Source organism: Gobio gobio (assembly GCF_949357685.1).
Source record: "Gobio gobio genome assembly, chromosome: 9".
Taxonomy (NCBI): Eukaryota; Metazoa; Chordata; class Actinopteri; order Cypriniformes; family Gobionidae; genus Gobio; species Gobio gobio.
The window spans coordinates 9341826-9355374 of NC_137115.1; the positions used below are offsets into that span (position 1 = coordinate 9341826).

A 13549-nucleotide genomic window follows, 5' to 3' on the forward strand; every position below is an offset into this window, starting at 1 on the left:
AGGCTAAGCGTATCAAGCCCACACTAGGCTTAGCGTATCAAGCCCACACTAGGCTTAGCGTATCAAGCCCACACTAGACTTAGCGTATCAAGTCCACACTAGGCTAAGCGTATCAAGCCCACACTAGACTAAGCGTATCAAGCCCACACTAGACTTAGCGTATCAAGTCCACACTAGACTAAGCGTATCAAGCCCACACTAGACTAAGCGTATCAAGCCCACACTAGGCTAAGCGTATCAAGCCCACACTAGACTAAGCGTATCAAGCCCACACTAGACTAAGCGTATCAAGCCCACACTAGACTAAGCGTATCAAGCCTAAGCGTATCAAGCCCACACTAGACTAAGCGTATCAAGTCCACACTAGACTAAGCGTATCAAGCCCACACTAGGCTAAGCGTATCAAGCCCACACTAGACTAAGCGTATCAAGCCCACACTAGGCTAAGCGTATCAAGCCCACACTAGACTAAGCGTATCAAGCCCACACTAGACTAAGCGTATCAAGTCCACACTAGACTAAGCGTATCAAGCCCACACTAGACTAAGCGTATCAAGCCCACACTAGGCTAAGCGTATCAAGCCCACACTAGACTAAGCGTATCAAGTCCACACTAGACTAAGCGTATCAAGCCCCCACTAGGCTAAGCGTATCAAGCCCACACTAGGCTAAGCGTATCAAGCCCACACTAGACTAAGCGTATCAAGCCCACACTAGACTAAGCGTATCAAGCCCACACTAGACTAAGCGTATCAAGCCCACACTAGGCTTAGCGTATCAAGCCCACACTAGGCTAAGCGTATCAAGCCCACACTAGGCTTAGCGTATCAAGCCCACACTAGGCTTAGCGTATCAAGCCCACACTAGACTAAGCGTATCAAGCCCACACTAGACTAAGCGTATCAAGCCCACACTAGGCTTAGCGTATCAAGCCCACACTAGACTAAGCGTATCAAGCCCACACTAGACTAAGCGTATCAAGCCCACACTAGGCTTAGCGTATCAAGCCCACACTAGACTAAGCGTATTGGTACGCTGTTGGTATTTGCTAGAATCCATTAGCCTGACATTGTCATACTCAATTCTAGTCAGAATATGAGTCTGATACTGCTCCGTTGGGCTGTGATTATGGGGCGTGTTTCAACTGCACCAGGAAAGACCTCAATTGGATAGACCTACAACCAATCAGAGCAACGGAGCGACGCATAACGTTAGTTGTCAAATATCAACAGAACTCAACTGCACAGTGTTGCCAAGTCCCCGGTTTTGCCGCAGGATGTTTTTCCATGTCCGCGGGTTGAAGCGACCCCAATTATATGATATTTAGACCCAGGCAACCCTTCCAAAAAAATACATATTTTACCCCCAAACGCCATTTTTTCCCCGTGGAAAGCTATTGGGCTTGTTTTGGGCTACTTTTGAGTAGCAATTGGGCGGAAGAAGTGAGTGTAAACAATGTTTACCGGTGTTGTAAAAAAGAATTTAAAGATACACAGAGTTTACTTACCAACACGATCATCATTTCTGAGAGAAATAGTGAAGGTACTGCATATCCGAACAAGTTCTCCGTTTAGGATTATAACAAATTCAACCCAAGCGCTCTTTGATGACGTGGATGATTACGTTACTGTTTATCATCTGTCCATCATCATCTAAAGTCCGCCCTGACAATTTGATTGGTCCAAACAGCTTCTGTTCGGGCATAGTTGCTCCACAACGGATCAAGTCCAGACCGAACTTCCCGAACTAAAATGTTGTGGGCGGGGCTAAGTTCGGCTGGCATCCAGGTTAAGAATACATGTAACCATGTATCTGAACAAGATTTCCAGGACCTCCAGCAAAAACATAGGCCTACAACATTAAAGGTCCTGTTCTTCGTGATCCCATTTTTCAAACTTTAGTTAGTGTGTAATGTTGCTGTTAGAGCATAAAAAATACCTGTAAAATTATAAAGCTCAAAGTTCAATGCCAAGCGAGATATTTTGTTTAACAGAAGTTCCCTTTCAAAGCCTACAACGAACAGCCGGTTTTGACTACATCCCTGTACTCCCTGCTTTAATGACGTCAGTAGAGCAGTATGTCGACTAACCTCCGCCCACAAGAATACGCAAAAAAGGGGGCGTGGTCTTGTTGCTCTCCCACGTGGAGAAGAGGAAGTGTTAGGTTTGTAGACTTGTAGAGTGTGTTTGTCGCAGTGGTCGTCGAGACGCTGTTATTTTCATCCCGGAGTCAAATCACCTTTGTTTGGCCTTCAGGGAATCTGTATTTTACGCGCTAAGCTGCTGTCGAATCACAACAGGGAACCGCTGGCACAATCAGAACTCGTTACGTATTTCTGAAGGAGGGACTTCATAGAACAAGGAAATCTATCAAGCCGTTTTTAGGACAGTGAAAACAGCGGTATACAGATAAGTAAATTGTGTGAAAAATACTGTGTTTTTTTACACACGAAACATGAACACATGTTATATTGCACACTGTAAACACAATCAAAGCTTCAAAAACACAGGAAAAACGGGACCTTTAAAGATCCAGCTGTATTTTTAACCGTGGACATGGGGTACTTTTTATCCCTGTTTGCACCAAACCCCTCTGGTGTTTTGCTGCTAAAAAGCTCTTTTTATAGTTTCATCTGACCACAGAACCAGGTCCTGTTTTAATTTCCACTCGTGTCTGACAACTGAAAATGCTCAAATTTGTTTTTGGATGAGCAAGGAGGATTTTTCTTGAATCCCTCCCAAACAACATGTGGTGATGAAGAGGTTGTTTGATTTCTTTTTTTTTTTTTTTAAGGCTTTATGACCCCAAGACTCAACTAATCTCTGCAATTCTCCATCTGTGATCCTTGGAGAGTCTTTGGCCACTGAAACTCTCCTCCTCATCGTGCATTAGGACGATATAGACACATGTCCTATTCCAGGCAGATTCATAATAATGCTTTAGCTATTTTCTTACAGCCACTTTCTCTTTTGTGAAGCTCAACAATCTTTTGCTACACATCAGAACTATATTCTGTGATTTTACTCATTGTGATGAATGATTAAGGGAATTTGGCCTTTGTGTTTCCTCATATTTACACTCCTGTGAAACAAGACGTTATGGCAAGACAATTTCATGTTCCTAGTCACCCTGGTGTGCTAAAAAAAAAAGTAAATATTAATGGGAATATACTTCAGAGATATTTTACTCATAAAAACTTCTAGGGGTGCCAATAATTGTGGCCGACGTGGTTTGGAGAAAAACATTTATTTCGTAATGTGAGTTTTCCCCCACTTTCAAATCTTTTACTTCAATGAAAGGTTAGGTTTTGTGAATTTTTTGAATGATAGATCAAAACGATAAACAATGCATATTTATTTTTACAGCCATCTTTGATCATATTTACCAGGGGTGCCAACACTTTTGGCCATGACTGTATATACAAATCACCTAGTCCTAGCAAGCAGTGGAAATGCTTAAACACATTTGATTAGCTGGTTAATAAAACAACCAACCGATTAACTATCAAGACTGACTGGCTAATGCTATTTTGTCCCTTTATCTTTTACAGGGCTGCCAAACAGTGTTGCCATGCCTGCGCAACAAAAGTAGCCCAATGGCCAGTCAAAAGTAGCCCAAAAATAGCCCATTGCGATTTTCTCTGTCAGGTGCTGAATTCTGGAAATTTGCGGCAACAGCTTAAAGGGTTAGTTCACCCAAAAATTTAAATTCTGTCATTAATTACTTACCCTCATGTCGTTCGACACCCGTAAGACCTCCGTTCGTCTTCGGAAAACAAATGAAGATATTTTAGTTGAAATCTGATGGCTCTGAAAGGCCTCCATTGGCACAATGCACGGTATATTCTCAAGACCCTTAAAAGGTACTAAAGACGTCGTTACAAAGTCCATCTCACTACAGTGGTTCTAAAATAACTTTATGAATTGGCGAGAATAGTTTTTGTGCGCAAAAAACCCTAAATAACGACTTATATAGTGATGACGATTTCAAATCACGGCCTCCTGAAGCTTCGAAGCGTTATGAATCAGTGAGTCGAATCATGATTCGGATCGCGTGTCAAACCGCCAAACTGCTGAAATTTGGCGATCCAAACTGCTCATTCGACTCACTGATTCATAACGCTTCGAAGCTTCATGAGGCCGTGTTTTGAAATCGTCATCACTATATAGGTCGTTATTTAGGGGTTTTTTGCGCAAAAAAACTATTCTCACCGATTCATAAAGTTATTTTAGAACCACTGTTGTGAGATGGACTTTATAACGACGTCTTTAGTACCTTTTAAGGGTCTTGAGAGTATACCGTGCATTGTGCCAATGGAGGCCTTTCAGAGCCATCAGATTTCAAATAAAATATCTTCATTTGTGTTCTGAAGGTCTTACGGGTGTCGAACGACATGAGGGTAAGTAGTTAATGACAGAATTTTCATTTTTGGGTGAACTAACCCTTTAACTCATCCTCTCCTCGGGTCTTTTTGACCCGAAATTGTACATTTAAAAAAAAAATTGTGTTCATCTGAGTGGTCCAAGACTTTTGGACCTTGTCACACTTGAACTTAGAATACACACAAAACATTGACTGGATTCAAGGAATAAAAATAGTAACAAATCCTTCCCCCATAGAAATGAATGGGAAAATGGGGATTTTTTTTTGTCAAAAAAACAAACACATCTAGCACAATCCAGACCAAACACACAAACATATAAAGGCATGAGACTATAGAGCATCCGTAATGCAGAACACACTCACACATGCATTCACACACACATACACATATACATACACACACACACACACACCTAGGAATTCCCAGCAAAATGAATTCCCAGTAAAATGAATGGGTGTTTGAAGTGATTAGAGTGAAAGAAAGTGAAGAATATGCTTATTTAAAATTATTGATAAAATCTAGTAATTTAGCTGTAAATAAAATAGATGCATTACAAATATTATCAAAATGAAATAAACTTTCTGGACAAAAAGTTTCATTTTAGGCTTCGGGTCATTCTGACCTGTGAGGGAAGGATTTGTTACAGGTACAGGAGGAGAGGATGAGTATCGCAATTCCACTGGAAAACAGCAGACTCTTATTTCTTCTCATGACATCCTCACCTTATCTTATTCATTATTAAAGGGTTAGTTCACCCAAAAATGAAAATTCTGTCATTAATTGCTCACCCTCATGTCGTTGGACACCCGTAAGACCTCCGTTCATCTTCAGAAAACAAATGAAGATATTTTTGTTGAAATCCGATGGCTTATAAAGGCCTCCATTGGCAGCAATGACATTTCCTCTCTCAAGACCCATAAAAGGTACTAAAGATGTCGTTAAAAAGTCCATCTCACTACAGTGGTTCTGCAATAACTTTATGAAGCGGCGAGGATAGTTTTTGTGCGAAAAAAAAACAAAACAAAAGAACTACTTTATTCAACAAGAGCTTGTCTTCCGTCTGGGCCTCTGACGTGAACTCACGAAGCACCACGACGCATGCGCGAGAATAGAGCCGGCGTTCTGACACATGACCTGGAAGCGAGGAGCTTTGTTTACAAGCAGAGGAAGATGCGCCATATCTGAGCTGTCATGCTTTAGGTCTTGGCGTAGTGGTCAAAATGGTGCTAAAGTGTGCATTTCCTGGATGCCCGAACGCAGGCTCTATGTCATATTCTCGCGCATGCGTCGTGGTGGTTCGTGAGTTCACGTCAGAGGCCCAGGCGGAAGACAAGAACTTGTTGAATAAAGTCGTTATTTTGTTTAGTTTTTTTGCGCACAAAAACTAATTCTCGTCGCTTCATAAAGTTATTCTAGAACCACTGTAGTGAGATGGACTTTGTAACGTCGTCTTTATGGGTCTTGAGAGAGGAAATGTCATTGCTGCCAATGGAGGCCTTTCTGAGCCATCGGATTTCAACAAAAATATCTTCATTTGTGTTCCGAAGATGAACGGAGGTCTTATGGGTGTCCAACGACATGAGGGTGAGCAATTAATGACAGAATTTTCATTTTTGGGTGAACTAACCCTTTAATGCAGACAATTCTCTCACCTTGTGCTCTAGAAACATACAAAAGCAACTTTTTGGTTATTGAACAATATAAATGTACAAACTCAAGTAGGGAACAATAATATGCATATGAAAATATACACAATTACACAAATAACCATTACATTTCCAGTCGTATATCCATCACACATATACAGCTGCAGCTCATGTGAGTGAAAGCGAGGGCCTGAACTAGTTGATACAGGAAATCAGTAGCCTAATAAAATACTAAACTTAAATGTATTTAAATACAAATTAAATTTTATTAAATAGTATTTTGTATTTCAAATAGGCCTGTATCTGAAATACTGGCCATCCCTGCCCTTGGTTCGTTACTGAATGAATCAGCATCTTTAAAGATGTTCCCTTGGCGCCTTCTACTGGTGTAACAATGTAACTTTTTTATTATTATTAATGCAAAAAATATATACAAAAATTGTAAATACAACTCACAACAAGTATAAAACAAAAAACATATGAATATTAAAATTAAAGTAAGTCATGCCAGGGCTAAAATTACAACAATTTAAAATAAAAAAAAGCTTCATAGGTCTTTCTTGCTTTTTTGTTTTTAATTTGATCTAATCTAGTACCATATTGTTTAATTTCTTTTATAAAATGTTCAAAGCTTGGCTTCGCTTTAGCCCATTTATTTTACATGAATGTGATATTTTCCAAGTAAAATTTCTGTGTGTGTTATTCTTCTGAGTAGAAAAAAAAGTTGTACAAGGAAGCAGATCGTACTTTTGGAATCAACATTGTCTTGTCCAAAGAAAAATACTACGTCATACAGATCAATTTGTATACATGTTCCAAACAATCTAGAAATGAAATTAGAAAAATCAAACCAAAACATGTTTGAATATATACAATCAAAACAAAGATGAGTCACAGATTCTTTGGCATTGCCACAGAATTCACATAAGTTTTCAATATTCACATGGAAACGTTAAGTAACTCCTTGACAGGATAAATTCTGTGTTACATTTTACAGGATACCTCTCTAATTTTATTATTAATAAAAAAACGTATTTGTTTTTGACCATACTCTTTTCCAGTTAATATTTTCCTATTTAGAAGACCAAAGCACTGTTGAACAAGGCAAATAGTTTGTTTTTTAGATATTTCTAATATATTTGTTACTGCATTTATCTATTATTATATGAATATCCCCAATAAATATTGTATCACTACAAAAATTGGTTTGACGATCAACGTTTAAAAGATAAAATCCAGGATTTCGTAATACTGATACAACTCTGCCAGGGATTGCATCAAAGATAATAGCATTATTCTTTTGGCCTCACAGGAATAATACATTTATTGAGAAATTCAGAATATGTTAAAAGTAAACCTTGTTCATTAAGCAACTGACTAACAATAAGAATTCCACTGTCGTGCCAAGTCTTATTAAAGATTGTTTGTACAAGATATGTTTGTTATTCCATATAAAGTATCGATGCGGCGAAAAGTTATGTTTATATATTAATTGCCAAGCCAGCAGTGCCTGCTTATGAAGTTTGCCAGTTTAACTGGGATTTTTTCAACCGGAAAATTACATTACAAAAGTTAAATATGAAATTTGGGAAAACATTCCATATACTATCTTTATTTTTAATAAATTCTATTAACCATTTTATCTTAAACACATTATTGAGATCTGTAAAATGTAAAACTTCAAGGCCACCAAAGTCTCTATTATTATTTAGAATATCTTTCCGTAAATAGTGTACTTTCTTCCTCCAAATAAAATCATAAAGAATCGTATCTAATTCCTTAACAACATTATTTGGAACGTCTGCTGACATACATATATAAACAGACCTTGAGATCCCTTCTGCTTTTGAAAGTAGAATACGTCCATTTAGGGACAGATCTCTCATAAGCAACATATTGAATCTGTTTTTAATTTTCTCAATAATAGGCTCAAAATGTAACTGGCTTCTTTGACTCAAATCTTTACATACATTATCCCAAGGCATGTGATATTGTCTTTAATTTGTATACCACAAATTTCTTTCAATATCGTCTTTAAGAGAGAATAAAGTGGACTTATTAATCTTTAATCCAGAGATCTCAGAAAATGTTCCAGTACATGTAATAACTTCATCCAATTCGTCACTATTTTTGACAAAAAAAATTGTGGTATCATCTGCTAATTGGCCAAGTTTAATCTCTTTTCCAAACACTGAAATTCCTTGAAAACTCACTTCAATGTAACATGGAAAAACAAAAAGCTTTCTTTACGTCAGTCACACGCACACTTCCTGTGTACCTTTTGGTACCTTAGAGATGGTGGTCCAGTGGGTTAAACCACTGAACTGATATGCAGAAGGTTGCTGGTTTGGTCCCAGTGGTCACCACCAGTGTGTCCTTGAGCAAGGCACTTTACTCCATGTTGCTCCAGGGGGATTGTCCCTGTAATAAGTGTCGCTTTGGATAAAAAAGTCGCTTTGGATAAAAGCGTCTGCCAAATGCATAAATATAAATATACCTCTATACAGCACACATTTTGATGGTACATGCTTCCACATCATTTCTTGGTTCATTTGGGAACGTTTTACTGATAATTTTTTTTTTTTTTTTGACAATGGTATAGAATCAAAGAGAAAATTCACAAAATAATTCACAAATCTTATTGATATTAATTCAAAAATCATTAGACAATGCTCAGAGAGCAAAACTTTTTCAAAAATGTTAAGATATAAAAAATAAATATATACAACTATAATTAGAGCTTATATCTAATACATGATAATATGTGATGAAGTCCAAAGACATCCTTAAATACATCACCTTTGACGATCCTTCATCGCACAATGTTGCCCTGAGGCATGCAAATTATATTGAACATGCATGCAATGCAAATAAAAAAACTATTCAGAAAACCTGACAAAAGGCTTCTATACACCTACACACTTATTTTTTATGTACAGTTCATGTCATTTTAAATGAGATCACTAAAGCAAATAGTCTTAGCTTCTTTTCACAGCATGTGCTGCTGTGACCATGTGTCAGAAAAGGAAGTCCCACTTTCAAATGGTGCTTGATAGTGACTCCCACACCTTATTGGGCTGTTCTTTGATACTTTTTGAGGTCTTGTAACCCTAAAGCCCTACAATTTTGACACCTTTTTTTCTCTGTGTGTACCCAGAGTAAGCTGCAAACTTGATTTCCAAAAGTCTTTAGTAATTGTATCAGCTTATCAATGTATTGTTAAACGTGTCCTAGAACTTATTTGTATAATTACAAATAAGGTAACAAGGGCATGTAGAAATAAAGTGCAACCATTATTATTTGTACATGTAAATCAGTTTCTATAAATGAACACCATTCTTTCTCCTCTCCATATCCTGATAGACTCCTTGGCTGAGCCGCATGTGAATGTGCCGGTACTCAGAGAGGGTGAGGTGGGGAATTTGACTTGCACCGTTCCAGTGCCTTGCCCCGGTAACTATCCAAATGTAACATGGGATCCTGCATTTGATGGCAACATAACACAATGGACACAGTTAAATCCTGATGGGACACAGAGTGTTTCGGCCATTTTGAACTTTGTCCCATCATTCCGTCATCATGAGCTGAACATGAGCTGTGTTTCCATCCATCTGCTAAACAGACAGGACAAACCAATGCACAGCCACAAGACCGTCATCCTCAATGTGGAGTGTGAGATTTTAACCCAACACAGTTTGCAGCTTTTCTCTTTTTGTGGTCGTTCTGAAAATACACAGATTCTTCTCTTTCTGGTCCACAGATCCTCCTAAGGAAACAAGGGTCTCTCTTACAGGCTCAGTCGGCCTTGGTAATAAATTAAACCTCACCTGTCAAAGTAATGCCAACCCTCCGACGGACCACAGGTGGTTCTTGAAGAAGGATGGCAGAGTGGAAGAAGTGGGTGCCTCGCGTGTGCTTTCCTTTATTATGACCCATGAGAATACTGGGGAATACACTTGTGAGGCACAGAACGTACATGGTGCAGTGAACTCCACAATCCTACAGATCAATGTCTCAGGTCAGTCTGTGCTTGAGGCTGCACTGCAGAGCAAGGTTTCTCAAATCCTGCCCTGGAGAGCCACTGTCATGCGTGGTTTAGTTCAGATCCTGATCAAACTCACCAACCTGCAATTTTCTAGTAAACCTGAAATGAGATTTTCTTATTATTGGGAGATGAGAGGGTCTGTGGGTCTTACCATTGAAGAAAGTATAATGGCTAACTTGGATCACGTCCGTGTGCCTTGACAACCAATCACATTACAGCTTTGATGTCATTGAATTTCGTCCCTCAATCAATCAGTTTGCGGATGCATAGAAATGAAGTGCTGTAAATTAAATCATACCTGTCACGCAATTGTCCTTGAACAGCATTGTCCCCCGCCCCGTCCTAGGGGTGCACCGATCCGACTTTTTCAGTCCCGATACCGATACCGATGCCTGGGCTTTGTGTATCTGTCGATACCCGATACCGATCCGATATATTGTTGAATTAATAATAAACTGTATATCTTCCACCTTATACCTTCCTTGAAGAGACTAAAGGCACCAGACTTTACTAACTAAACATAACTAAGACAAAATAACAGATGTATGTAAGGTGTTGAATTCTTATTTATTTAAAAAACAATTGTGCATTCAAATCTAAAATAGAATGTAATCTAACTTCTTTAAATAAATAAAATGTAGCAGTGGAAACAAAAAACAGTGTATTGGTCAAACATACAATAGTAATCTGACAGTTACCAAACATTTTTACACTACAGATAATTGTTTTGGTATATAATCATATCAATATTAAAAAGTAGCATTACAAATTAACAAATAGTCTAATTTTCTACCATATGCAATTTAATAAAAATTTTCAGCTAGCTAATAACAACTTTGTTCTGGTTTCACCTCACTCCAGATTAAATGATTGTAGGCTAGGCCTATTTATTTTACTACACATTGTCAACAGAAATAAGATGAAATACTGTTGATAATTAAAAATAATTCTTACTACCCACTCTTGCTAAAATGGGTAAGCACACTTGTGTTCTCATTTCAGATGCGTTCTGAGTAAATTAATAAACTGAGTTCATGAGTTCAGTGTTGGACAGATCAGTTGTTCTGGCCAGTCGTTAAAATGATTCGGTTCAAAGGAGTCATTAGGTCACGAATCGGACATTAGCAGACGCGTTGTGTGCGAATCCCGTCTGTTAGAACATCGCGAAAGATGTCAACACACAGAAAACACTTCATAACTGGATATAATTTGTCTCCCGCTTATTGAAAGTATGCTTTATGTCAGCTGGTCAGAGAAGAGTCAATGTTTTTTGAGCGCAATTCACACCCAGTGATAATTCAAGGACAAAATTGTCCGAATGTGTCACGTGCAACATGGTTTCGGTCTTCCGAGCTTTTGATTTGGATTAATATGTGAAATATGAGAGCGAACACTGATTATTTTGAAGACCCAGAGAGCGCGCGCGGGGGAGGAGCTCTCAGATCGGTCTCTCTGTCACTCAGTCACAAGCGCAGCATCTGTTCTACATCACTCGTAAATCATAACTCATCAAATTAGGCTTTGGCCGTCAAAAAAATATAAATGCAGGAAAGACCCTGACTTTGCAGTAATACCCTCGAAACAGCGACGAACTAGTTGGCGTGGCAAGCGTGAAATATCTCCTCCACACAGCCGACTCTCTGGCTTGCTCAGTTCTAGCATGCGACACACGTGAAGCTGACGAATGACGTAGGTTCTGCTGCGACGGAAAAAAACACCTGGATCGGCTTGTGCATAGACATAATAAATACATAGACGCCCTATTGGCCGCTTTAGAACGTTGCTGCAATACGTCAACGCGTCCGCCATATTGCTGAGGGCAAGACTGCGCTGTGAACAAATACAAGTAAACGGGTGATCTGCGGTTTCTCTGGATAAAAACAAAAATAACGTTTACATTTAATTTTCAGATTTAATGAAACAAAATGTTCTTATTGTGAAAAAAGCATTTTCTGTCTTTAACTCGATTTTAGCTTTTCTTGTGCTTAGAATTGACTGCCATTGCGAAAATAACAAATCTGAAAATACAGACAGATACTCCAAATATACAATAACAATGATAACTGATGGATGCTTTATACATTTATGGTACAACTAGTGCAATGCAAATAGTACATATAACATAAAGTGAGAATAGTAAATAGTTTAGTGTATAACATAAACAAACAGTATACAGCAAATAAAATAGTAATGAATAGTATAATTATATAATATCAAAATACAATATAGTAGGCCTACTATATTGATAATATATTTTTTATAACACTATAATCATAGCAATAGAATATGAAATATCAATTACAGAATATAGATGATATTAAAAAAAAAGTTAAATAGTGAATAGTGCAATAATTTAAGAGCATAACTATAATAGATTGATAATCGCAAGTGGTACAATATACTAACAACAACATTAATAATAATATAAAATACAATGTAATATCAATTGCAGAATGTAGACAATAAAAAAAGTGAATTAAATAGTGACTAGTATAATAAAAATATAATCGTATTGGTATAATAATAATATCAAATGTAATGTAATATCAATTGCAGAATATAGACAATAATAAAAAATTGTGAATTAAATAGTGACTAGATAATAAAAATATAATAGTATTGGTATAGTAATAATAATAAATACTAACAAAAGGCTATATATTATCCAATAATCATCTATAATCAGTCATCCTTTGTGGGGTCACCAGGGATTATTACTAAAACCCTTTGAAAAGCACTGTTTTGCAGAGCTTTTTTCTTGTGTTGCCACTCTGTAGTGTCAGGGTGTTAAGTTTGGCAATGTGGTGCATCCTCAGTTTGTGAAAGACAGACACAACCAATGACAACAGAGAAAAATGATGGTTGTCAATTCCAAACTGTGTTTCTTGAATGTGCTCCTTGAGTAAAAACACATCTTCTGAACCAATCTCAGCTCTGACAAATTGATTGATCAAAGACACTCTCCCAGAGGATGACTGGCGAATAAACCGCTCCGCTGATCTGACCACCTTCACTGTACCTTCAGAAGGAATCATCAGCCCTCCATTGTTTTTCAGAGAAAGCAAGTGGTAGTTCTGATCAAAGGACGCAGGTACAGCATCTGCCACCAAGCTAGCACGGCACACATCACAGGAAAGTTTTCTCAAAATCTGACGCACCACAAAACCTGAAATGTACACAAGGGCATTGTCCACAAGGCTACCAAAGCGGGTTGGCAGGTAGCTGTGGTCACACACAAGTGCAGAAACATTTAAAAAAGGGGATGGAAGCTCCTCAGATTCTTGTCCTGCTGGAGATGACATTTCAACAGCTGAAAGTGACACAGTCTCATCCTGTGGTGCCACATTCCCTGAAGTGCTTGGAGAGACACCGCACCGGACCATGAGACGCCGGAAAATGCCCTGGAACTGGCCTGCAGTAGGATTGTTATTCCATCCCCCTAAAGAACAAAACACACACACACACACACTTAAT

The 13549-nt window shown here is 38.2% G+C and overlaps 1 protein-coding gene across 5 annotated transcripts in view; it reads left to right on the plus strand.

Moving 5' to 3' along the window:
* The window catches only part of LOC307131788 (sialic acid-binding Ig-like lectin 7), a 159951-nt gene that overhangs the window by 130267 nt on the left and 16135 nt on the right, over positions 1-13549 (plus strand). For all 5 annotated transcript variants that reach the window (XR_013817230.1, XM_079825716.1, XM_079825714.1 and 2 more), the window contains 2 exons: positions 9394-9702; positions 9791-10048. Coding sequence is in view for 4 of the 5 variants with exons in the window: in XM_079825716.1 (XP_079681842.1) it covers positions 9394-9702; positions 9791-10048 (567 nt within the window). In the remaining variant the exon portion in view is untranslated. The remainder of the gene's footprint in view (positions 1-9393; positions 9703-9790; positions 10049-13549) is intronic.